The sequence below is a fragment of the Eleginops maclovinus genome, chromosome 9 (genome assembly GCF_036324505.1).
Source record: "Eleginops maclovinus isolate JMC-PN-2008 ecotype Puerto Natales chromosome 9, JC_Emac_rtc_rv5, whole genome shotgun sequence".
Lineage (NCBI taxonomy): Eukaryota > Metazoa > Chordata > Actinopteri > Perciformes > Eleginopidae > Eleginops > Eleginops maclovinus.
This window is the reverse complement of record NC_086357.1, coordinates 13,155,143-13,183,129: the sequence shown is the minus strand read 5'-3', so window position 1 is coordinate 13,183,129 and position 27,987 is coordinate 13,155,143. Positions and strand designations below refer to the sequence as shown.

The window sequence follows — 27,987 nt, the reverse complement described above, 5'->3', positions numbered from 1 at the left end:
GACACATGTCTTGGCTGACTGGCTACTGACGGTGCTTTAGGAACAAGAATACACACGTTTGAACACAAGCGGCTTCCTCAAGACCGTGGAATAATCCTTGATGAGAGTGATTAACAGTCACTAAAGGTGTATATTATGGGCAAGGAAAACACTGTCGCACGTTGGAGCCCATAAATAATCCCTCTTTACACACACTGCCGTCAAAGGTGTCTGTAGGACATACAAAACAAACATAAAAGGGCTTAAGTATTTTTGAAGGATATCCAACTTTATAGATACAGTACAACCTAAGTGGGAAATATGCTTTGAATGTCTTTGTCCAAATGCTACAATTTTCCTTTTTGACAAATGATTTACTTTCTTTGCACTCGAGAATTCATCCGACAGTCTTCTCATTATACCTAAATACAATGCAACTGCAAAAATTACTGATGACTACTTAAGACCTACTTATACACTAGTTAGTATTTATTTTTGGCTGGAAAACCTCTATGTCTGCTATATGCATCACTACAATTATTTCTTTCTCTGCCTACACATTAAACCCACACTGAACATTCAGAGTTAGGCATGTTGTCTGATGGTCCTGGGGATTGTGGGGAACAAATAAAAAAAAGCGTTGGTGAAGCTTAAACTGCCAAGGAAAGGGATTGTGGGCACAGCAGTAAGGTAAATCACAACACTTCATTAAAGAATGACTTAATAGTGGAACTCACTAAATAGTCCTGCTTTTTCAAAACAGTCTCTAGACGATATGGCTCCAGATCTCCTCATAAAAGATAATTTAAAGGCTCCTGCACTCTTCAAACAAAGGGGATTAACTAGCACATTATTCAGTTGGCACTAGGGCCTGACACACACTCTTAAGAGTTGTCGTTCATATTTACAACATGGTCCACAAGTATGTTGTTTATGTAATATCCGCTCCTCTGTATGTGTGTTAAGAACTTCCTGCCTAGACTCTTCCCTAAATTGATTGAGGCTAGAGAAAAGAAACACAGAGGAAGGATGACTGCAAAATACAGTATAAAAGTAATACGTCATCATTATATCAGCCTGGTGAAGTAGTTAAATATTGACCTTTGACCTTTCAAAAAACTCCTCTTGTTTAATTTTTTATGTGTAATTTTTTTAACTTGAACATTATTTATTTTGAAGCTTGTAGTACTTTCTTTTGTAAAAGTGGAGAAACAATTCCAAAAATGATATTCAAGTATGAAATATACAACACAAACCACCTCCTTTTTCTCACTTTCCTTCTCCATTGTTTGATCTGTCGTCTGGCTGGCTGACCAAGAGGGCCATAAGGGACCAATTCAGGTTACACCAACAACTCATATTTTTGCATATGAAATCTTTATAAAATAAAATATTGGTGAGCAGAACATGGGAGTGAATACGGGGATGTACGGGGAGTTATTTGCTGTTAAGGACTACTGGCAGCCCGAGATTCTGATCCTCACAGTTCACTTTCAGGCCATTTTGGCTCAATTCCACAGAGGCTAATAGATATGTCAAAAGGGTTAACAACAAGAAACACAGTTTATAATCCTGTTGACACTGGAGCATATAATATAATGAAGTACAGCAGCACTCAAGTGAATTAGCTAAGGAAAAGTTGCCTATGTTTGTCCTGCTGGTAAAATCTTCTCTAAAAAAGGAGGTAGAAGTGTTGCTTCATCCTAACACTCAAAGTCTTCTAGTCATTCAGTTTGCAGGCAATTTGGTAGGCGCCAGGTACAATTAATAAAATACTGATTAATAAACCATCCTTTGACAGAACTTCCTTGAGGAAAAATCTCACAGTTACATGTAACTGTATTGATCATGTTGAGCTCTAAAAATTATCCTCTGGATCATGGCTTGCTGAAACTACAAACAAAAGCCTCTATTTATACCTTGAAATACACTGTGCCTGTCTCTCATACACACTCAACACCACTGCTAAGGGCAAAGAAAGAACACTTTCTTTGCATACTTGTCTGCATGTATGCGTGTTTCTTTTCTTTGTAGGAGTGTGTGTTATGTGTGTTCATGGTAGGTTTGGGGCAAAGTTCAGGGAAACCCCACAACCTCCTTCTAGGCCTCATAACCCTCAGGGAAAAACTGTGATTCACAAAAAAAAAAAAGAACACACACAACTTTCTTACCAGACCTGACCTTGACCAGACCTGCCAGAAGGATCACCAACAGACTGACACAGGAAATTCTGGGAAACAGGAAACAGGAAGTAGGGCCTGTCCAAGCGGAGTGTAAAAGCCTTGTTCATAATGAGATGTGCATGAAACTTGCATGTGCAGTAAGGTGTGTAAAAACAGAATAACACCTATACTAACGGCTAATAATGTAAATTGCTTTAATGGTTTAAGCTGGCTACACATCTTGACAATTCCCACGTGTGTGTGTTCACATGCATCTGCCTGTGTGTGTGTGGAGCCCCCTGACCTGGGCAGCATTTAGTAGAGAGGCATTCAGGCTTGTGGAAGGGGGCTGTGGTGGGAGCTCTGGTTTCAAACAGTGCCCTCACCCTGGGACCAGGCCATGTCAAAGGGCCTGTCCCCGATGAGCCATATTAGGGCCCTGATCCCCAATCAATCAGCACTGCCCTAAAAAGAATCCACAACAAGACGGCAATTAAGACCCACAGAGGGCTTAACTAAACACGTGTGGGAGATAGGGTTTGTAAGAGTAACTGTGTGTGCAGTTCTTTGACTGTGTTTTATGTAGAACTGCCAGTGTGCATATGTGTCTTCTGAGACAGAGACAGCCCCTGTCTACTACAGTCGGGCAAAGGAATCGAGGACAGAGGTGAAGAAAGTCTCAGTAGGCCATATTTTGTTTTTACTTGTGTACTAATTAATGTAAAACATTGAACTTATATCCTTTTTGACCTCTTTCCAGTACAAGTTAAATCAATTTTTCATGTTTGGCAGTTAACAGGACGCTATTTGGGAAAACTGCAACAGCTCTTGGTTGAGAGATTGCAGAGCCTTTTGTTGGCAGGTCAGGACATTGTCTGAAATACCTCCAGAGTGAAACAAATGTATTTTTTTTAAACGGATCTGCAAATTGAAATAAGTGAAGCAAAAAATCCTGCGTAGGTCTGATGTGGAGGTGCTGAAGTGGATCAGTATGTGGCAAAGGAGTGCATCCAAAAATTGAGTGGGCCTGTCATCCCCTCAGTCTGAATAGAGGCAATGATTCTAATCATCATCAATCCTGGCCAGCTTCTAAGAACCACAGCGGTGTTGACACTGGCACTGAGGTGAGGAGAAGTGAAACCAAAATCCAAAGCTTCACAATACAGTGCACAGTCTGAGTTAAGCCTATTGTGACCAAAAACAACACATACTGTAGGCTAAGGCCAGCAGGGTGGCAGAGGGGAATACTTCTAAAGTGCTGATTCTGTTTAGCTTTTTATCTAAACTTTTGTGCCTCATTTCAGATCGTACAACTAGTGAGGGGCGTATTATGGTAAATATGAAGCTACAGTTGGCAGCCAGTTAGCTTGGCTTAAATTAAAAGCAACTGGAAAACGGTAAAATAACTTAACAGGGCTCTGGCCAAGAGTAACCACATCTACACGCATCTTTAAAGAAGCTACTTCTCGATAGCAGTTGTGCGCCAGATTAGCTATCGACCAGGTGCAGTCACTTCTCAAATTTGTATCATTGTGGTTCTCATCCAGCTTTGGACAAAAAACTGGATTGAGCATATTTCCTTTATTGTTAAAAATTGAATTACATCTATAGAGAGCGATCCTGGAACCATTGGAGAAAATATAATAATTGAATTCTTGTGAATTGACAACATGCCATTTTGTGCAGAAACTTCAAATAGCATGTGGTTTTAAGGTGTAGCTATGTTAAAAGGGCTGTAGTTAGAGGTCGAAAAATCGAAATAAGACCGCAGATAAAAAGGTGAAGGCACCACAAAAAAAGACTGCATGGGAACTGGACTGATGAATTAAAACAATAACACACGCAAACAATGTCATCAACGACTGATGTTATATGTTGACAGAGAACAAGAGCAGACATGGAGTTGTGCCTGGGTCCTCATTAAACTCAAATTTCCATCGAAAAGATAATGCACTGTGTCAATCTCATTAATTATAAGACAGACATTCACCTAGCGGCAATTTGCATTCATGCCGTAGAGTCACATTGTTGTTTAGCTTGAGAGACTGATAAAGCTGAGAGCAAAATTTCTGCAATAAAGTCTCTAAATAATTATCCTAGATAAGAGCTTAATTGCAGCTTAAGTGGGTGCTTCGGCATGTTGTCCCTCCCTTAATGAGGATTTTGGGTACTTTGCTGATGTTTGCTTGATAAAACTCCTTGCCGGCATCCTTTTATCCTCCTGCACTCACTGAACACACCTACAGTAAAAAGCACTGATGTGTAATTACCTGACCTCTTAATAAATCAGATGCTAATCGCACAGACATGATAAGTACAAGCCTTTCACAACAGCTGGAGTGGAGAGGAGAAGAGAAAGATGTTTCAGGATATCAATAAATCTGTTTTGATTACTGTACACACATATTTTAGCGCCTAATACCTTTGAACAAGCATGAGCAAGCTTCAAGATTAAGCCGACATCGTCAAGCCATTACACATTTTGGAAACTACTTCCTTACACTAATTTGTCAATCAACCCATGCACTGCTGTAGGTGAGACACACGCTACAGTCCTGTCGCTACACTGTTAAATTACTCCTTTGTTTTTAACTCTTTGATGCTTCTCATGTCTAATTGGATTGCCGGTGGGCTGCTGGCAGCAGGGGCACCATGAGGCCCGTACTGCCTGCTCTGAGGTCAATTTAATCCAAGTGTGTTCTCAGCTGGCCAATTACAGAGGGTTTATTGCCACACACAAGATCAGGAAAAGTTATACTGTATGTTTGTTTACACAGTATTACGGTTAAACAAACCTGATTAGATTAATCACACCAAGTCTTGTAATTACACCTAATATCTAAGATGTGTACTGACAAAGTAATGAAAACGTACAAAAGTGGAAATGGAGGTCTTAGTGTAGTTGTGGATGTAGCTATACATGTTGACTTGAACCATAATGGAACTTTCATAACTTTCATGGATGTGTGATTGTTGGACTTAACGTTTAAATCGAAGTTATTTTCATATTCGAGTACATCTTTCACCAAATACTGTCAATCACCATTCCTAAAAAAAAAAAAGGGGGGGGGGAGCAAGAAGCAGAAAAGTAAACCACTGACTGAATAAAAATGAATCCTAAATCTGTTCTTTGTTAAACCTTTCCTTCTGATTGTCCAATACCGAGAGGCTTGGTGGAAGTGAAAAAAAGAAGAAAAAAGACAGCAGCTATTTTTGTAATAGCTTTCTTTGCCAGTGCTGAGAGAAAAGTGGTGGGGAAAGTTTTGAGTCATTTAAACAGCCTTGACAGCCAGGGTGCAGTGGTATTAATCTTTTCAAACAGGGTGAAAACCCCTCTATTGTAAACACAGACAGAGGCTGTGTGTTGCATATAGACTGTTTATCGCTGAGTAAAATGCATATTATCAGAAAGTCAGTTAAGTAGAATCTTGGAAATCCTACAAGAAATTGTTGTGTTTCTGGCCACCAAATGAACGCAAGTCCAATATTTACTGACTTTTAGCTCTGCTCCTGTTTCTACCCACTCCTGAGGTTAGCTGCTAATTGCCTCACTATGTTTCCCAGCTAGTTGCTAACTTTATCCATCTGGTGCTGGAAAGTGGCTCTATCAGGGCTTTTATGCTGGAAACAGCAGTTTGGTGCGGTCTAAAATGGATCTATAAGAGCGGTAAGACTGAACCAGAAGAGTGAAATTGTGAACCTTTAAAGGAAAGCAATGAGCTGAAAGATGTTAAAGCTCCTTTGAGCTGACGGGGGAACGTCACATTGCACAGTATTTTTACCCATGTTATAATAAAAACATTTATTAAAGCTGCTTTAATAATAGACATGATGCTAAATGTAAACTCAAAAAGGCTTTTCACAACCCACAAGCCATCTGTCATGCTTGAGAAACCCCCCAACCTGTACCCGAAGTGCTACAAAAATGTTATCATGACTTATATTGATTAAATAAAAAAAGTGTCAGCTCGGAAAACATTTTCACATAAATATATTACTTATGTTAATAAGGCAACTCTGTTATTGATTTAGTGTTATTAACACCAATTATTAAAATAGCTGTAGCATACAAAAAGAAAAAAAAGAAATCTGAAAGAACTAATAAAAGTAATTTGAAGTTCAGCTTCTGCCTTCCTAATGCATCTGATGAATTAATCCTATTGATTAATTGTATTGTTTTGTTTTTGGCTTGAGGTTTGCAGTGTGCGTGCAGGCCTCGGTCAGGAGTTATTTCCTGCTTCTGCTCTGAGCTAAACCTCCCGTTGGCTAACTCAGCTAATCGCACCTGAACGCCGCCAATCATGCAGACGCAGGGAATCAAAGAACAACATGGAACCTGGGAGTTAATGGTACCATCCTCCTCCTCCACTGCTAACACTGTTTTTCTTTCACTCCCTTCACTCTCCCGCCATCTCCATCTCTTTTTTTTTTACAAATGAAGGAAGTGTAGCATGCACAGAGAGAGGCGCATAAAGTTGGGGGTCTAATTTTGGCAGGCGAGACTTTTTCCCCTCACCCTCTGTTTATTCTGGCTCTATTAAAACATCTCCAAGGAGTGGAGGAGAGGAAGGGAAGGGGAAATATGGAGGGGGGGAATGAACGCAAAATAGAGGCGATGCAGGGATCTTTTTCTTAGTTACTTAGAACTGTGGCATTCTGATGAACTTCGTATAAGAAAATAAACTGATTTATAAATATGAGACTTGGATTTGAATCAGTCACAAAAAGAAAACTTGAGACTTCCATGCGACTTTAAAAGGAACAGCTCATATAAAAAGTAACAGCCAAACCACAAAGTGTAATTTTACCATTTTTATTTTTATGTTGATTCGACAAATGAGGTATAACGTGTTAAACTGCGATCTTAAGAGGTGTCTGTATAAATATGTACCTACCTGTAGAGTAGACTGAGCATGTTTCTCTGTTTTTATCATAAAATATGATAACCTGCTGCTGGTCTCAGCTACACATATATATAACGCTCTGCTATCACCCAAAATGTAAAATGATTCCTTTACATTGGACTTGACTAAGGTGTTTTTGATTTCAAGTTTTGTATTTTTAATACAAAATCCAGGAACAACTAAAATTAAGCAACAGAAAAGCATTACATAGCTGCTCACCTAACACTTTAAATTATATGGACTCCATATTGAAAGGAATGTGTCTCAATAGTGTCAAAACTATGAATTTGTAAATAATTTGAAAGGAAAAATGTTATTTCAATAATCCAAGTCCTGAAATACTTTGATCTAAATGTACAGTATGCTAATGACAACTTCTAACTTGGCTTAAGATTTGCTCTGACATTCTTAATATCTTAAAAATGTGTTATGAATAACTTCAGACTTAAACTAAGAAATCTAAAAAGGCCTGAGCTTAAGGGCAAATTAATTATTTGAATGTGCTACTATCTGTCCTGTTCTCAACCTCATGTCTTCCTGCTCTGGTCTAAGGCAGCCACATTGGCAGTTGCCTGAATCTTACATTAAACCATCTAACTGTCAGTGCACACACGCACGCACGCACCCACGCACACACGCACAGTTATGTCCCGCACACCACAGAGTGTATACTTAAGCCCAGCATAGAGGATGGAAATCAGACCGAAGCAAAGACAACACTGGGGACATGAAGTTCATGTTATGTTCAGCTTCAACAAGGTGGGTGGCAAAAAATCTTCCCTCAAGTTTGTAAGTAATATTTGAGGCTAATTTGGCCCAAGAAAATGGAAGCCACTGGGCTCTCTGTAACACTCTGTTGAATACAGACAAGATAGAGGCAAGGGCAAGTTACAAAAAAAAGTAAATTTCACTTGAACTGACAAGCTTTTGGACCAGATGTCTTTCCAAAAACGTTCCGACGAGACGAGAAAGACCAGAAGTCGTGACGTTTGAACAGCTGCAGAATGAGGTAAGCACTTACAGGTCATCACATGTCATCATTACGTGACCTTGTCTTATTGACGGCCTGCCACCTTACTTTACAGTTAATAAGTTTGCCGTGGCACTAATGATGAGCAGCAGCAATAATCAGCCCACCACCACCGCAGCTCTGCAGCTGTCAAAGGAGGCCCCTGTCCGTTTAAATGAAGTCTGTAATGACTGAAATGAGACTCACGATTGCATGCTAGTCTTCAGCTCAACACTTCCCTTCACAAGGTTACAGGGAAAAAAAACACAGGGAGAACTTAATTTATTCAAACTTCCAAAGTGTAATGTGGCGTGTCGTCTGGGAAAGCTGTACCTCAATGAGTTGGAATCTTTGAGATGTTTAGATTGTAGGAGTCCTAAAAATGTAATTCACTCAGAAGGAAAATCAGACAAAGTATTTGCCTTGCACAGAAATTCATGAATATCATCATCATGTGAATTTTCATGGCACTAATTCCAATTAAAGAATATAACAGTAAAGCCTTTGAAGACATTTATACATTTTTATAGCCTGGAAATTAACTTAAAATGCACCATCATCATTTGGCAAGAACAAAACCCTTATTTATTTCAAAAAAGTACTTTATACAAGCACATACAGGCTTCAAAATATCGAGATGGATTTGTTTCTCTTATCAGATTGCTGCAAAATCATTCCTCTGTTGTGAGTGAAATTGGATTACAAAACCCTCATGATGATCATGCCAGCCTCACATTGTCGTCCTCAAAAACTCTTACGACAACATGTGATTAAGCCAAAAACAAACCTTCCATTTTCTAATCTATATTTCTTTCCATTTTAGTTTTTTCCAGTGTTGTCACAGTGTCCAAAAATCATAAACATGTAAACATAGGAATGGTAGAAACAGATGTCTGAAACGGAGCATGAGCTTGAGCTCAAATGTGTGCGTATGTGTATGCAGTCGTCTCAGTGAGAGAGTGGATTTAGTAAGTGTCTGATATCCACCATGTGCCAGCAGTTTTGATGGAACATGGCAGCAAGCCTTGCCATAATGTCATTTGGGAAAATCATTCAGCTCAACTCCTTTGATCCTGTGAGAATCAAACGAACAGGGAAGGTTCGAAGTGTGTTCAACAGACTCAAACTACATTTTAATTTGGGCAGCAGTTGCGCTTTTGCCAAGAACATGATAATATTAAAGTGGAAAGCACTTATGGATAATTCTTTAAAACATTTTGTATCATTTGGTTTCATTTGCTACCCTCCTTACCCTATTTAATTTGATGTGCATGTAAAGAGATTAGGACTGTGGTTGGTTTTACTGTACATTCAAACAGCTTGCAACTAATTACTCGACTATAAAAAGTTATATAGAAAAAAAACCAACAAGGAGAGACAGATGTGCTTCATTTTTCTATACTGCTCATTTCAGGCTTTAGAGGCAGACTCAGATTTCAGTTTATCAACTTGACTATAAATTATAATAATTTAATATTGCCCTGGAAGCAGATGAGTGTCACATTATTGCCCTAAAGAGAAATGAATGACATGAGTTTGTTAACATTTAAATCATATCCTATTTACTGATTAGTCTTCTAAAAATCCAATAACCACGCCTAACTCAAAGACCACGAGCAGTATCAAAACAAAGGGGAGGCAGAAGGCAAAAAAAAACCAAGAAGTAAAACAAAATAAATACATAGGACAATTTCTGGCCTTTTCATACATTTGTGTGTTGGCACTAGGTGAATACTCTATGCATATGGGATTCATTTACATTTAAAACAGCAAATGTATGCCGAAATGACTATTATTCAAGTCCCCCAAAATGCCCCGTATTTTTTAAACAGAGTTGGCAAAAGTTACCCCCAAATACTTGTTTCATCTACTACACTGACCTGTGTCAGTGTGTTTCGGATGTCAACATCTGTTCTGTCCTACTCCCGCCCAGCACAGTCCTCATGGTCCACATACCGACTGTGGCCTACGGCTAAGTGTGCGCAGTCCACATTCAAATGTGAACCATGTGAGCTGAGATGGTTGGGCGGAAACAGCAGCATACAACATCAGACATTTGGGATTTAAAGGCGCATATTAAATATTCATTTAGCCACAGAGAGATCTGTACCAATAAAATGGAAAATTACAGACCAAGCAGTGTTATAATGTCAGTGAGCCGTCAATAAAAAAGTCCTTCTGAGTACTTTTAGGCTGGCTCTATATATCCAAGGAGGCAATGAATTGCCATGAGAAGTGCAAGATAGAAACACAATGCAGCATTTTCCATGTTTTAGGCAGTATCAGCAGACAGTATGTCAACAAACAGTGGGAATGTTGTCTTACACTCCTTAATGAATTTAACAAACTGCAACTTTCTCTCAAGCTTATCTATCAAGTCATGACCTTCAAATTCACTGTAATTAAATTTGTTTCCAAATCGGAAAACAGGCCCAGAAATGATTATCAGAACAGATAGCAAATCACAATTAGTTTATGTCTTCTTTTGCCTTTATGTGGTCAAGGACCACTTTTAACAACACTTGCTAGGTCTATCAAGGATAAAACATAGTTGCAAGCCACGAATAAGTATAAAAATTGTAATTGTTGAGTTGCCATCATTTGCAATGTGCATGTATAACATTCTAGTACTGTAAGAACAGCATGAATAGAGTGCAAGAGAGAAGATAGAGAAATAAAAGACGGATAGAAAAAAAGAAACTTACGTTGGCCTTCCTGGCAGGAGAGTAGGGAGTGGATCTGGAAAAGGAGACAAGGGGATTTTTTACAAGAGGATAAACAATATTGCTCCCAGATTTTTCTCTGCATAAGCTGCCAGCTACAAGCAAGAATAAGTTGAGAGGAGTGTTGCTGAAAGGAGCCAGATCTCTAAAAGGAAAAGATGAGTAGGAAAACATTTCTTGTTGGTCACAGTAAGTGTGTAAAACCTGATTGTGAGATCTGCCTGCCAGCAAGCTTGTTAATGCTTGGCAGATACTGCTCTTTGCTCTTACCAAATTTGACAAAGAGCACGCCTGTCGTGGACACAGTCCCTTGTGTGTTGGTGGCCATGCACTGGAAGTAGCCCGTGTCAGTAGTGTCCAGGTTGCGAATGCGGAGGCGTGATCCGTAAGGAGTGGATCGATAGGAGATCCGTCGAGGCTCCTGCACCACCGGGGCGTCGTTCTTCAGCCAGCGCACAGTGGGCAGTGGGTTGCCGGACACGCGGCAGAAAAGCTCAGCTGTGTGGCCCAGAGAGGTGGTGATGTTGTTCATGGGAGCTTCAAGGCGGATGAATAAGGACCCTGGAAGAAGTAAAAAGAGAAGAATTCGTAAAAATATATATATAAAAGAGTAAACAAAAGGATAGGGAAACATTGTAGAAGGCACTATAGCTTGTCCTGGAAAAGCGTTTTTCCCGGGTTGTGTATGAGCTTATAAGGTAACGTCACCTGTGTTGTGGGTAAAACCTTTTGAGAAAATAAGTATAAATAACCTTCAGGAGTGAACATTAAGCTGTCAGAACGGTGTTTTGAGTAAAGTTAGTGTTGGACAAGACAAAGCAAAACAGCCTTGCATGTTTATCTACAAAGCCAGCTTTTTCCTGAAGGTGGTCAGGAAAAAACAATCTTGGAGGGCCACCTAAGAGTTTAATGTGCAGGAAAAACATTGGCGTTAATGTCTTAAAAAAACTTCTGGAAACTTCCCTCAACCCCAAAACCCATCTTAGGTATGCAGAAATGCTCTTGGTTACACACTCAGCCAAAACAAACAAGGGAGGAAAACACATTCTGGGGAATCTCAAATACTAGTCAGATAAACTTCAATCTGTTTGAATGGAGAGGCTGAGAAGCAAAAATAGAGGCACAATCTTATATATGCAAGGATACCCATGCATATCAATCCTTAATATCTTGTGCAAATTCAATAGTCAGGGCATTTATGTAATAGGCAACACCACAAATCAAATACTGTATATAGCATCCTGATTTCTTTTACATCTGTTTTTCTCAAAGGTGGAGGCAGAGATTTTATTGGAACATTAATAACTTAGTCTACTAAAAACATTTCACAGTTGCCAGGAAGCCAAGAAAAGTTTTCCCTAAAAGGGCAACGCTGTCTTTTGTCAAATTGCTCCATGTCTTTCTTTTGATATATCGGTTTATCCTTTGTTGATTATAAAGGGGTACAAGATGTAAACCTATTAAAAATTGGAAATGGAGAAGCAGTCCAAGTGTTGTGTTCTTTTGCAAAGTAACATAGAATAACAGAGCCTGCATTAGTTCCTGATTGTCAATTAAGGAAAACAAAAAAATTGGGTTGAAACAGCCCCCTAATATCAAATGGAAAAGAAATTGGGTGGAGAACATTACTGACTAAGTTGACCATCTGACAATCGCGTTTGAGCTCTTACTTGGTACACTTTGTCACCATAGCAACCCTTGTAGTTATTTGTGTAGCTCATCTGACGCCTGCGGCTCTCAAATTGTCGTGAGGTGTGTCAAACAAGTGCCTACAAAGTGTATGTGAAAAAAAGAAGTGGGCAGTTTTGTCTTGGCATACAGCTGCTATGTGTGTGTCTGTGTCTGTACAAGAGTACACACACACACACACACACACACACACACACACACACACACACACACACACACACACACACACACACACACACACACACACACACACACACACACACACACACACACACACACACACACACACACACACACACACACACACACACACACACACACTTTCTTAGCTAAAGCCCCAGGCTTAACAGAGCAATGTGGCACTAACAAGTGTGTGACAATATGAGGAAACTCCCACCATGGTCTGTATTACCGGCACTCTCCTCTCTTCTCACCCACTTTTTATCTGTCCTCCTTTCTTACACAACGGTCTTCCTTATTTGTACAGGCCTTTCTCTCCACAATACAGCACAGCAGTCAGAAAGATATCTACAGCATAGTGCTGCACAATGTATCGTTGTTTTATCATCATCGCAATGTCCACTTGAGCAATACCCACATATATTTAATTCAAGAAGTTTTAAAAAAGGTGACCTGTATTATTTTTTAAATAAATCATATTGAAATGAATGTTCGCATCAATTTCATTTCATTTTTTAAAATGTTACACAATATGTGTTGTACTTTAAAAAAATGTTTTTAATAAATAATATCATACTTCGAAAATAAATGTTATTGCATGTGGAGTCAATTTTGAAGTTATTTATCACTTTGCACACAATTTAGAAACAGTCATCAGTACAAACATTTTATTGCAATTACTTTTATTTGCAACATTATGCAATTACGTATAATGGCATACTCGACTGACTGCCTATGTAGGAGTTACAATTCCATATCTAAAAATGTCTCATTAAGGTGGGTATAAGGCAGGCATAGACACTTGCATGACATCATAGAGACATAATGTTTAAATTAATCTGCAAAGTCTGAATATCTAGCCAGCCATACACACACACACACTTAAAAAAAACATAATGCTCTCACACACAGTGCTGTGTCCTGTTTGCTTAACAAGCCTTATAAATCGATTACAAGGGCAACATCTGATAATAAACTGCAGTAGTTAGTGTAATAGGTTGTAACTAATTGATAGGTCAAACTCTGACATGATTATTCATTAAGAAGCATGTTCTAACAGAACAGGGGACGCAGAAACGGGAATCAAATGTTCAATATGTATGAGTTTCAATCTAATCTGTCGCTTCTAATTGCTTTAACATTTATAATCAATTGAAATGTCAGGAGGCAAATGGACTGCTTGAGTACCGTAGTGGAAAACATGACTGTTCTGTCAATGTCATTCTGTATCAAGATGCACTAGGTCAGTTTCATTAAGTAACAATTGAGAACTGTGACATTTCCAAAAGCTGTGTTTTGTGCCATGTCTTAACATGTGAAAAAGTTTCTCATTAGTGTTTAATTTCAATAATCCAAGTCCTGAAATACTTTGATCTAAATGTACAGTATGCTAATGAAAACTTCTAACTTGGCTTAAGATTTGCTCTGACATTCTTAATATCTTAAAAATGTGTTAAATGCTTAAACTAAGAAATCTAAAAAGGCCTGAGCTTAAGGGAAAATTAATTATTTACACATCCCAACCATTAAGTCTTCTCAGGGTATATAAAATGTTGCACCACTCCCTATAGTAACCAGTCTTAACCCCTGTTAATAACACACTTACACACAATATGACACTTATTAATATTCTTCAAATACACACACTGGTAGAACCAGTGTGTGTATTTGCTTGTGATGATACATTTGTCTTAATGAGGGTGCATGACAGTGTGTTTGTGTGTGTGTATGCCCACTTCTGTATATGAGTGTGTTTTCTTTTTAATTCAACTTCCCAATCATCAACAGTCATGTGGGGTCTGCAGAAATCTGTGCTAATACTTGTGGACCAAGTTTGGTGGAGCATATCACCTTCATTCATTTTCTGTTCCTCAACGACTTAATGTGCCTGTTGAGTCCAGCTATATTATTTAAAAACAAAAATTAAATGAGAACAGACCCACTCGGTCACAACTGAGTCACTTTATCACTGTGTCATTAGTTGAGTTGATGGAAAAGTAAATGGTCCTTGGGGCTGTTTGCCGACACACTTCATTAGCTGTTATAATAACTGACAATAAAGCAGTGGGAGCAGAATAAATGAAAGCGGAGACAAGAGGAGACGACAAGAGGAGATGATGAGAAGAGAGGTGAAAAGGAGAAAGATGTCCTGCCAGTGTCTGTGCAACAAAGCCACTCTGTATGTAATTGTCTCGTGGTGAGTGTTGTGGTATTTGGCACCAGGAGTACTGTGAAACTCAAACCGTTGCTGTGGACTGTCCCTTTAATGTGGCAGGCGACTAAATGGTGCCCTGTCATCAGCCTGCATTTACTTGCAGTGGTTTTGTTCAATCAAACACTGACACGCAGGCACACAAATGTAAACACACACCCACACAACCGCAACGGACACAAACTATACATGTTCCAAACTAGGAAAGTTACACAATACCTTTTTCATCTCATCAGCAACGTTCTATATGTGCATGTACTGTATTACTGAAGGCAAAGCCGTGCAAGGCAGGCTGCTCTCAGCAAGAGACAGGCACAGAAACCTGAGTGGTTGCACAGCTAACTAAACATACTCTGTAGATACACTGAGGAGCTGGGACGGTAACATTGCCAGCTGAGGTTAAAGGTACATTTCATTAAAATGTAGGACACTCTCCAACAGAGAAAAAGAGAATGAAAAAAGGAAGTAAAACAGATCAAATAAAACAAAGAAGAAGAACGGAATAATGAAAGAAAGCCTCAGGGAAAATGAGTTCAGTAAACTATCATCACCCCTGATTTCAGCCGAATAATGAGCCTCTTTCAGCATTATAACTTCCTGCTACTGATGCATGCTGATAGAGCCATGCTACCTGAATGCTGTCTACTCAGTCAATCAAAACCATTCCCTGCCTGCAGACAAAACAAGTGGCGCAATCACAATCCATCCATCAGATAAGAAACAGATGTTAGTCACAGGGCTGATCTCACACACACAGATGCACTACTATGCGCAAACACACATCTGTAGCCTTTGTTGGTTTTTATATTTCATGTTGTTGTGGAAAAATAAAGCTGTCTCTATGATTCGTTTGGAAGTACTCCTCATTGTATTTATGACTGTTTAAACAACGTTGATTGGTCACCATAATCATTATCTTGACTAAACAGGGTTTTTTGCCTGTTTTTTGCCTGTTTTTGTGTACACACAATCTGCTGTGGGGACGAATGTTGTGGGAGATTCGGCTTTGCAAGAGTTGAGTTAAACAAACCAGACAAAATTAGAGAGCTAAAATAAAGGTCAAGTTCAATAGAGTCTCAGGTTGAGATTCTTCTAAGTCGGGATAACTTCGTGGGAGATTAGGCGGATGTTGGCGCTTCAAGCTCCGGGGAACATGAGGAGGGACAGCGAGATTTCACTGATAACTCAGTGCAACAGTGTTAAGAATTTATCCAGAAACACGTAATGGATCTGAATCCTGCAGTGCTAAAAGGAGAACAGCAGTTTTTAAAGCTTCCTCCGTCAGGATGTGCTGATATAAACCTGGGCAACTTCAGGAGTCGTATCCATCCAAAATAAATCATTTGACCTAACTGGAGGAAAGTGTAAAAAGATTTAGTGAGAGCACCAGCACATATTCAGCTCCATTTTTAGATGTTGCTTAAAGTAGGTCAGTGGAAATTAGGAAAATGCAGTGCGCCTGTGGCTGTATTCCCACATGTTGATTGGATCAATGAGAAATTCCTTCCATCAATTATCCTCAACAGAGACTCACCTTGGATCAAGGGTTGTTCACCGGGTTGCAAAAGGTGACCCTTATGAAAGATGTGTATTTTTTCAGACAACGCATGTGGGATAACCGTTTAACGGACGTGTTAATTGCAATGTGAGCATACTGTATCATCATGTTTAGCATATGTGTTCAATATTCCAGTTTTTCTTTAGAGATATTTGTGAAGAACGTGTTGAAATGGAGACCTGCTTTGTGTGTTTGTTTATATGTGGCTTTACCATCACTAGAGGTGTTCCATGAAGAGGTAGCTATCACACTGGGGTCCTGGGGAAACTCAGACCCTGTAAACAGTAAAAAAAAGACTATTAGTATGTTTCCGGCTGTTTGGCTTTTTCAATTCCTGTTTCACTAGATTATCATGTGTGTTGAAGAGCAATTTAATTTTAATGTGAATTTAACCTTACAGGACATGATGCCTCCCCTATTTCTAATCGAAGACTCAAATGTCACTCCAATGTTTAACTTCATTAAATTGACCTCTGATGGAAACAGCAACAACAGACACACTGCCGAATAATATGAAAGGTCATCAGAAATGCTATAGTTTAAGTCAATCAAAGCCAAATTAAAAGATACATTTCTATGGGGTGGCTAATACTGCCGTAGGTGTATTATTTATGAAATAGACAATCCCAATGTTGCTGGCCCTTTTTCATATAAAAGACTGTAAACAGAAGTTTTCCCATCTAAAATATGATGATCGCATTGTACATTGCTGGTGTAGATCAAAGGTTTGAATGTATAACAGGCAGGCCAACCGTGAGCCATGTGGACTTAATGCTGCATTATTAACAGCTGACGACAGAGCAGCCCTCTGCTTTTCATTAACGGAGAGAGGAGACCGAAAATGGGCTCCAGTGTGCACTGCCACAGGTCAAAAGGTGAGTCCTCACAAATGAAAAAGCCTGCAATACTTAGACATGCGGGACTGACATGGATGGGACCAGAAACTGTTTTGTATTTGCAGATTCTTTGGACTCCAAACTGATAAGTTTGCATACAGTATGTGTAACCAGAATTCACATCGATAAAACTGTATACAAATGAATCAGTGAACCTTCCATGAACATACCCTAACTCACATGAGTTTCAGCAACACATCATAAAATATTTGAATAAGATCGTTTATCCCGAAATTTACTAGCTGAAAACACTATCGTTACAAGTGTGGTATGCAGGGTGACAGTTGGGGAGAAAGTGTGTAGTCAATCGGGACCAGGCGTCTGACATGGGGTCATGTTAATTGGGTGATAATGTGTTGTTTCACACACGCTGTGTCAGAATGGTAATGACTGTGTGGTGGTGCTTGTGAAATAAGCTGTGTTAATGAGCAGCTCTTTGGGCCTCTGCACCTGTTAGCGAGGGAGTCTGGAGGCTCGACAACAGGCTCACAACAACAGAGGGGCACCTTCAAGATTGTTACAGATATGCAACACTGGAAAGTTTCTCTAAATTAAAAATAAGTGCTCATTAAGGTATCTCTTCATTTAACTGAAAACTAAAACCTAATAATCACTGTAAAATAACCTTTTTTCCTATGCTTCAAAGTTGTTTCTCAAGGAACGAAAATCCTTCTCTGGTTTGTTCCTGGAGGCGCCTAAGATGACATTGTGTGTATTATATCGAGACTTGGCCCGCAGGTGAGTCTAAATTCTCTCTGTGTTCTGGGTTGCTGGCTTAAGGAAACACAGAGCTCTGTGATTTACAAAGGACAGAGGAGAGGGGACGTTGCAGCTCACTAGCTTCACTAACAAAAAGCTAGCCAAGTGAAGCCAGGTGAGAGTTCAATAGAGGGGCTGGAAATGGGAATAAGGGAGGGGGAGGGAGGGGGGAAAGACAAAAAAACTTTTAGCTGTAAAAAATGTGTTTTAGTCCATACTATTCTTCAGAACATTTTGGCACATATGATTTTTAACTTTGGCAAGGTGTTTATGTTCATGGTTTGCTTATTTTTTTGTATGTTTGTCAATATGTTTCAGAAAATCTACCTGCCCAATTTGGATGAAACTTTGTGGAAGGGTGTATGGGCCAAGGAAGAACCTGTTAAAAGTTTGTAACAGTTCCATATTTCTGCTCATTAAAACACTTTGGCAGCGGTCTATGCTCTTAAAGTTCTCTTATGTTTATTTATATAAAATATTTCTAGATAAGTTATTTCTCCAATGTATTACCTAATGTATTCCTTTTCGGTCTATTCCACCATTTAGGTCACATCTGTTAGTTCTCTTTCATTAAAACATTTATTTGAAATATCTGGGATGAACTGCAGAGTAATTTTAAGATTAGCTTTCTAATGTTTCTCAGTAACATAGGGAAGCAATTGGGAAAGCCAATTCGTAATGAGGGCCTAAAAATAGGCACCTTCACAGTGCATGTGTCAGTTCAAATCAATGCTTCTTGTAGTTGTGGTTCTGGCCCCCTGATTGGATCACAATCCTGAATCTTATTATCTAGCAAATGTTAACTAGAGCCGGCTTTATATAAAGTATTCTCTTCTGCCAATATGAATCAATGAAAGGGATCAAAGGTTTGGATTAAAGCAGAACAAGAACTACTTTGAATGTGATTAGGTCTGAGCTGTAACACTAACTGATACTTTTACAAAGTGTCTGACATTGATTTGAAAACACATTTTGCACCTTTGTTCGCTTAACAATGAACTTTACCTCACCTTAGTTTCCTTAACTGGCCAAAAACCATAACAGTAATATTGTACTTTGTTAATAAACAGCCAAAACCAGCTATTTTGTAGAATGGTATGAGAACATTGTATATATATTTGATCAAGACCTGCATTGGTTGAAGTCTAGTTCGTGCTGTCTCTCTAACCAAGAGCTAAACTAACTTTTAGCAGCTTGTCTACCATTTTACATCGCTTGCATTTTTACAGCCACAAGTCATTTTCCTAAAGCATTTGTGCACTGATACCATCTCTGCCTATGGATCTTTATTAAAATGGCGATTATCTCTACTGTTAAAAACCCACCGTAATATCCAAAGAAAAGCAATATAACTTGGATCAAAGAGCCTTCCACATGTTTTCATAGCATGCCAGTAGCTATATGTTGCATGGATACTCAAATGTGGGACAACCTGTATATAGTACCACTTCCCCTCTTGGCTGGTATTCCTTATTTCACACAATTGAATGTTTTATTACTTCTTGTAACTTCTGCTTTATTGCGTCTTTAATTTGTAGCTGTGTGCCACTAAATTGTCATGCTAGTGGCAAAATAAAAATAAAATGGTTAACATGAAGGTGCCTTTAAGATCTCCAGACTATCAATCTCTACACACAAAGTTCCATGAGATCAGCCTCTGATCCTCATCCAGCTGTATTTGGCTTATGATGATAAAAATCACGCAGAGACTTTACTGTGATGGCAACATATTGGAATTTGTGCTGAACTTTAAACTCATGGGAATGAATGAGAGTGCTACGTTAAATTAAGGAGAAAAAGGGAGCATCAGAGGGTAAAGCTGAACCAAATCAGAAATGTTCAATTTCAGGAGTTATGCATTGCAAATATGCTGTTATATGGTCTGGGAGCTGTGATTGGAGCCATGGTGGTTGGTGTGGTGAGTGAGACTGATGTATGAGCTCTCCCGCTCTGTTATTAGAGCGTCTCCTAAGGACCTCTCCATCCCTATTAGCTGGAAAACTGACCGAAATCAGGGGTTATCTGGAGAACAGCAAACCCACTACTTTGACAATATAGCTACGCCATGCTTCTGTTTTAAAGGGGTGGAAGAAAGATATGCATGGATGAGGAAAATCTAGGTTCCCTCTCCATTTCTTCAACAAGATCTCTTTTTCCATTGAATAGGTTTCTTCCTCTTGTCTTCTAACTTTTTCTGTTTTTATTTTTTAGATAAAAAAGCTGCTTCAACTTGAAAAATATCTCCTGCTTTACCAAAAGGGAGCTGTTCAATTATGTGAACAGCTCTTCCTCTTCACACCCAACTATGGAATTACAGGCAACAAAAAGAGTAATATCCCGCTGGTCATCCAGAACTAGACTAAACATCATACTGGGATCAAGCCTTAATTAATTATTGGCACAATTATGCTCAAGATTGGAAAAATGGCTGGGAAGTTTCAAACTTGGCAAAACGACAGGGATTTAAGAAAATAAAGATTATTTGAATTTGGAAGAAGAAAAAAACTGATGAGGAGGCAAGTGTGGGAGGACTTTAAGATAAATGGAGTTAAGATGACTTGGAAAATGTGAGAGTGCAAAGGAAAAAATGTCCCTTCATAATAAACCCAGAGTGAAGGCGCTCATAAAATCAGCTTTTTAAGAAGTAGGCTTCTGTTCCACCAGCCAGAGAGCAAGCTTGAGTTGGCTCAAGAGTTTATTTATTGTGTCAGATTTAAAAAACGTTAATAGTGATCAAATAATAGCATCACAGTATTAGCCATATCTAAAAGATCTGATAATATTGTACTTGGCAATTTAACTACTGAGATCTGGCAACCAGGTACTGGCGCTACAACAAAATGTGCTGGTTCAAGAAATGTAACTTATAGGATGTGACAAGGTCATAAGCTGTACATTTCAAACACAATTACGGCATTCGTAATAAATTATAACTGGAGAAATGTGTTCATACACAACAACACCTGGTAAAGTAGATAGAAACAGGACAAGGAAGTCAGTCTGTAACAAAAGTGTATGTGCAACATAGAGTAGGGAATTCAGACATATCATTTTAAATATGTCTGAATTCATATTACATGCCAAGTCTGACCTCAAGTTAGGGATATGGATTTGTGTGCAACTTGATAAATATCACATTTTAGTTTATAACATATAATGCTAAATCATTAATTAAATCGTAATAAACCTAAGACAAAACATCCTTTAAAGAGAGACAATATTGAGATTTCGGACGGTAAAGATAATGCACTAGTGTGTGCTTGACTTTGTAGGTACATCTGCGGGTGTGTGTGTGTGTGTGTGTGTGTGTGTGTGTGTGTGTGTGTGTGTGTGTGTGTGTGTGTGTGTGTGCAGGCAGGTGTGGGTGCAGGTGTTCCCAGGCTTAACTGGAGCGAATAGAGGAATAAAAGCAGGCCCAATTCAGAGTGTTCACCTGAGGACATCATACACCAAAGAACACAAAAACCACTAGCATACACACACATACACACACTCCTGCATCGCCTCAGAAAGTTCTGCTCTGTAACCTTATAAGACCACAGAAGGGGGTGAGAGAGAGAGACGGGAGGGCTGAGCACGGGAGAGAGCTGTGAGCAGTAGAGATGACAGGAGGCTGCGTGACAAGGCCCTTTTTTGGATAAAGACAATGGACAACAAGAAAAAGAAGAAGGCTCAAGTCGCAAAAGCCTTTTATAAAAAAGAACAGTTAAAAACTATTGCTTCTCCTCCCAAAATTACAATGTGTTAATGTATAGAAAGCAGCATAGCGATGGGAATTAAAGTTTGGCATTCTCCGTTGATGGAACTTTGGCTCTTACAAATCTACATTTTTTTTAATATAATGGACCTATATAAAGCTTACACACACACGCTACCCTTTACATACATATAATACCATGCATTACAAATGGTAATTTTACTTATTTCAAAAGTTTCTGCATTCTCCCTGAACAGTCTTTAAATGACATGTGTGGATATGATGGGCAACTGAAACTGTGGGATTCAATAAGCCCAATTGTAATAATGTATCAGAAATACTTTATTCATTCCAAACTGGGAATTTTGTTCATGCTGATGTTGGTCCCCATAGTAGCCATTTCATTGTAGTGACATAAAAAGAGGTGATTAGAGCTCTAGGATAATCACAGCATCATGAAACTTTACAACCACAAACTTAAGACCGAGGTCATTTAGAGGACATATGGCTCTCCAAGGTTTATTGACAGACAGGGGGTTTCCTGAACAGAAGTGCTGGTATTCCAATTTTGGGGGAAATAATTAGAAAACATAATTCAACATGGGAACGTCCGTTATAAACATATTCAGTTTTAGGAGAACCACTTCCATAAGGCATTAATTGATGCCCCGCTATCTCCCCTAAATACACTGTATATATATTATGGAGGGGTGGATATGGATATGTTAGAAAAGTTGTATACACTACACACTGGCATAAACATATCAAACATAGAATCTGATCTCCTAACCACTTCAGAGGGTTTTTAAACTGTTGCAGAGCTACTTCAGAGGAAACTTGAGTACACCAGGAATAAGCTATGGTCAGCTTATCATGTGAAGTTCCTTCAAACAGCAGCTCGGCACTCCACAAAAAATTATCTCTCAGCGTCAGGCTTCCACGGACAACTGTCACTACCCAGCATTCCTCTGTCCATGTTTGTAGAGCATGGGAGAAGGGTGACATCCTTTAAAAAGACACTGAATCCTTACATCTCCCTGGGATGCTGATCTGACCAAGTCTCTGACTTCTCATGCAAAGTGAACATTTCCATAAAGGCATCAATGGGGATGTTCTTGCTGTAGTTCTAAATCAAAACCAGTAGTTTAACATCATCTCCCAGTCCCCACCACTACTCTGTCCGAACACAGAACACACTGAGGGGGGAGGGGTTCAACCATGTGCACTGAAACTCTATAGTAGCTTCTCTTCCTCACAGGGCCGAATTGGGTAGTGTAGGTCACACTTGACCTTTATACCTTAAGATCTCTATTAACAGACACTAAGGCTCAGCAAAAGTTTTTTTTTTTATTATCCTCAATTAACTTCCTGTGGACTTACAGTAAAATCAAATCATCAGAAGTGATCTTTTTTGTTACATAATGTAACGTTTGTAACAAAATGAATTGAATTAAACATCCGTTCGCTTATTTTATCCGGTGAATCTTAATAAATACCATATCCAAATCAAATTTGATATCTGAAAAATAAACCTGATAATATTGTGATATTAAATTCAGCCAAACTGTATATACTAGGAATAGCTGAAATTGATTACTGGTTGCGGTCTTTGGGGGTCAGATCCAATCACACATATGTACCAATGGAATACATAATGGTACCAAATTAAGACTTCAGTCCACCATACTACAGCACGTGCATATCTTTGAAATATGGGAGGAAACCTGAGATCGCTAAGGAAACCCACGCAAACACATAGCATGTTAACCTGACACAGAGGGTAAGGGTTAACTTAAGCCTGTTAGGGTTTCTTTGGATTTATGTCCAGTGAGGGCACATTTGCATCTCCATTGCAGAGATATGCATGTTAATGTTATATGACACTCAGTTGAACTAGAGTCCATCTTACATCCTTGCTTTTTCATCATGAACTCTGCTCTCTTGAATAACTTCATGCTGTGCTGATGGCCCTGCAGAAGCCCTGCGGTGCTCTGTTTGGCCCTATAGATCAACATTTGGATGCATAAGTCCCTGCTGACCCTATGAGGCTCTGTAGTGGAAACCACGCTGATGCAAGGTCTGGTTAGCCCATTTTGGGTGAGGCTCTCCTTTGGCTCCTGTTACCAGCGATGTAAGCAGACTAGTGGGGAATGTGCACAAGCATGTTACCACCTACTGTGCATCTCATCTGTTTTCACCTGACAGGTTCAGTACAAGCGTGGGTATGTGGGCAAGCACTCAGCTTTCTGTAAAACCTGATCGCTTCCACACAGATAGTCTGAGCCCCGAGACCTTGACGTAATCTGCAGAAGTAGCCGTCTGTCTGTTCATCTCTCTCTGGAATGTGGATACAGTCATCATACCTGCATGTTACTGTGTCACTTTACTGGAGAGGATGTGTTACTTCAGTGTATTTTGCAGAAATACTGTTTAAAGATGTGAATATGGCGCACATGAACGTTACATCCGTGTTGAGGTCTCCGTATGTCACCGCCGTGGAATTTAAGACTCAAGCCAACGTCAGTCAGGCTGTCTGTGTGTGGTGACAAGAATATAGTCATCTCGCTTGGCTTTTAGAACTTGACTTTTCTGTAAACAGTCATCATGTGTGCCAACAATGTGAAAAAGACATATGCCATGTTGCATGCCTGCCTGTGAGTGTGTGTGTAGGTGTGTGCGCGCTCAGGTACACGTACAGACTCCATAAGCTCACGGTCGGCATTCCTAAATTCCTTGAGGATGACAAATTCAAAAGGGAGAGGCCCCAGCAGATGGAATCTGGGAATGCCATGAAAATGCTGCTGGATTTCAAACGTGCCTTGGATTTAGACATCATGTGACTAGAGTTCAGCTTGGCGCTGTTCCAAAACCACTCTTATGTCTGTTGTTATTTCCTCAATCGCCAGACTGAATCTGGTCTTGTCTGCAAGAAGTATAATGACTGAAAAGTGTTGGCAGGCCAACTGAATTAAATGAAAATTATCAAGCAAGCCACTACTAATGAAACACAGACCAGGAACATCTCAAGCTAAGGGTGTTTGATTTAAATGGCGCATCAAGCACAGTGATAGTGTCATTATTATCCAGAGTGCTGCTGGTCTGTCTTCAATCAGGATATAGTCAAGCCGTCTTTGAATCTAAAGCATGAATGAATTCAGAGACTAAAAAACATGTCATATACATCAATTCCCTACACTTCTGCTGGTCTTTCCTAACACAATTAAGATAAGCATGTTATAAATCATATACATAAAAGCAATTGTGAACGTTTTTGTTTTTTTTGCTGTTCAAGCTTTGTATGAGATGTTTCCACCAAGAAACCCATTCATGTAACCATTGTGGTTTGCACATTTCCTTTTTACTACCACTGCGCTTCTTGAACTGATTGACCTGATGTATAACAGGGGCTGCTGATTGCTGGCTTCAGAATGCATAGATAAACTGCTCAATCATTTTGGGATGCTTCTGGGAAACTGGGTGTGAGACATCGTGTCTCCATCAACTCATGACTCTGTTACTGAGGCTGAAGGATAGACTGAACCACAAAAAGTTTAACTTCGGGCCAGAAAAAAATCAGTCTGGGAAAGAAGGAGAAATAAAGAGCTAGTGGGTGAAATAAGAGAGTGTGAGATATACTGTAGAGACTAGAAAGGCGAGAGATGAAAGCTAAATACAAACGTCATGCAAGTAAGTAAAATTCATTCCAGGAAAAATTGACTTTGTTGTTCTTTTCTTTGGTTTTCCAGCTCTTTATTGGAGCAACCCTAGACTGCCAACAGCGAGATTCTGAGGCAAACAGTGAACCTCTGAGGCTTTCCAGCACGCTTCCCTGTCAATCACATCAATGCTCTATCGGAACCTCTCTCGTTCCAGGTTAAGAAAATAAGCACCAGCATTCCTCCACTTGTTTAGAGGGAAAATGTAGCCGGCTAATGAGGATGACAGGAGGTTGGGAGAGAGAGGAGTGATGGGAGAAGTGATAGCTGAAACAAGACAAACCCACAATGTCTGCATCCAATACTCTTTCCGCTACTGCAAAAAAAAAAAAAAGGTTCTATAGCCAGGGAAATGGAATGGAGCATGTCCACGTACTATACCACAAGGAAGCACATTTCACATACTGTACATTTCAAAATGTGCTGAGAGATACAGCATGATTCAAAAGCAATGGTCGATAAATGTATTCAACAAGTTGAGGGTATTCATCAAAATATGAAAAGTTTCCCTTTTGAGCAATCACTTTTGTCAATTGCCTGTTCTGTGCAATGATGGATCTGAAATATGAGTGCTAAAATTCTGGCATTTGTAAAAAATAATGCCATTGTGCAAAAATAAGAAAAATAAGTGAAGTATGCGATGGTCCAAAGGTCTGTGCGTGCATTCACTGTGTGTTTGTGTGTTGTAGAGAAAGACTTCCTGGTTTCTGATTCCCCATAGACCCATCTCTAATGTCAGGAAGAGGGAGGGGGACAGAGGTGGAATGGGGGACACCTGCTCTGGATCTGCCTCAGTTTGGGGGGGAAAAAAAGGGCAATAATATGTAACAGAAGAACAAAGAAAAAAGCAGAGGCAAAAATGTCAGGCAGATGTAAGTTATGAAAACTGAGGAGAACTTGACGTTGTGGGAAACTAAAATGTGAGTAAAAGGGTAAAGGAACAAAGGGATACGCAGTTGGAGGGACAGGGATGAATGGTGGACAACTCAGCTTAGGAAAAGACACTTGGTGAGCAGAGTCCCCCCCAAAAAAATAGCTGCTGAAAAATAAGAAACATGTACTTGAATCAAGGGAAGTACTTGGTTTAACTTGCCGGAACAAGCTATAAAAGTGGTTAAAGTCTTAATATGTTGCATGCATGAAGCCATTTTTACATGTTTCTATTAAAACACACAGTGCAAATAATCTTGTAATTTTAAAGTCTCATCGTTTGTTATGATGATAATTTATGATGCAAGAGGCCTAAAAGACAACTTTGCTGGGTGAAAAGTCATGCCTGATCTCACTTTTATTTAACATAGTTTTCCATTGGCTGCAACTGTGTGCTGATTATGAAAACACATCCACCCAAAGTCTTCTTTGTGGATTAAACATTGAGAACTTCAAAAAAGTAAAAAGGGGTGGAGATGACTGGGGGATTTAGAAAGCCTGGATCCTATTAAAGTGGGCAAAGACCAAGAATCAGAGTGCCAGAGAGAGACACAAACTCTGCCACGAGACACAAAGACGATCACAGTTCCGCTAACATTTCCAATGCTACTTGTAATTTCCACATCATTTCACCAGACGACTGGAGCAGGGGCTGACTAAGCACACCTTGTAAAGCATCCCAGCTTGCTTCTCCAAACAGAGTCTCACCTCACCTCCCATAAACCCCATTCTCTCAAACACACACTTCATAACTGATCCACCTCCAGCCCAGACGATGGAAAGCAGGATAGGCAGACGGTGGTGCAGAGAAGAAAGGGGTGTTAAAGACTACTTCAGGCACAAAGATCTCTATTGTATTACCTCATTTCCTGTACAGAATCTCCAAGGTTGCAGGGATGAAATCTGTTAGATCCCTCTGTGCAGGATCCAACAGCCTGCTATACACCTTCATGTGTTATTCCTGCTCTTGACTTCTCATCAATGTGCCAGACCATTGAACCATAGACTGTTTTTGCTTGTTACTCCTTCTTTAACACACTCATGGTGAAATCACTTTAAATTTTTGAAATATCATACACTGTTTTCCAAGGCTTCCTAGAAATTATTGAAACCATTCACGGTAAGGAACAGTTTATGACGAATGTTGATGACACAATATGCATCAGTTCAAAAAGATTATTCAATGGATATTGTCTCTTTGTTTTACTTTTCCTTATTTACGTTGTGGATGAATACAATTTGAGCCTAAACACTACAAGTGAAATATTGCCATGGTGTCAATTGGTTAGATGCGGGCTATGCCTGGGCCCACTATTTTTTTTTGCGTGAATTTGTTTAAATGTACAACAGGGTAAGTTACGCTGCATTAGGCGCTATTCATTCCTGTTTACACTGTTACCATGGATGTGCAGACAAAAGTTAACTGAGACTGATAATTGTGAGGTAATATGTGTAATACGTTTTATGTAGGATCAGTAGCGTCAGTGACAAGTGGATGAAGAAGTTTTTTCAAACTTTTATTTATTATAGACTTTTATGAGACTGCTGTGGAGAGAAGTTAAAGTGAAAGGGT

General features: G+C 39.4%; 1 protein-coding gene across 1 annotated transcript in view; it reads right to left on the bottom strand.

Moving 5' to 3' along the window:
* ror1 (receptor tyrosine kinase-like orphan receptor 1) overlaps positions 1-27,987 on the bottom strand; it is a 110,699-nt gene that overhangs the window by 20,848 nt on the left and 61,864 nt on the right. The window contains 3 exon segments of the mRNA XM_063892322.1: positions 10,760-10,793; positions 11,048-11,338; positions 16,629-16,691. Coding sequence (XP_063748392.1) covers positions 10,760-10,793; positions 11,048-11,338; positions 16,629-16,691 — 388 coding nt within the window.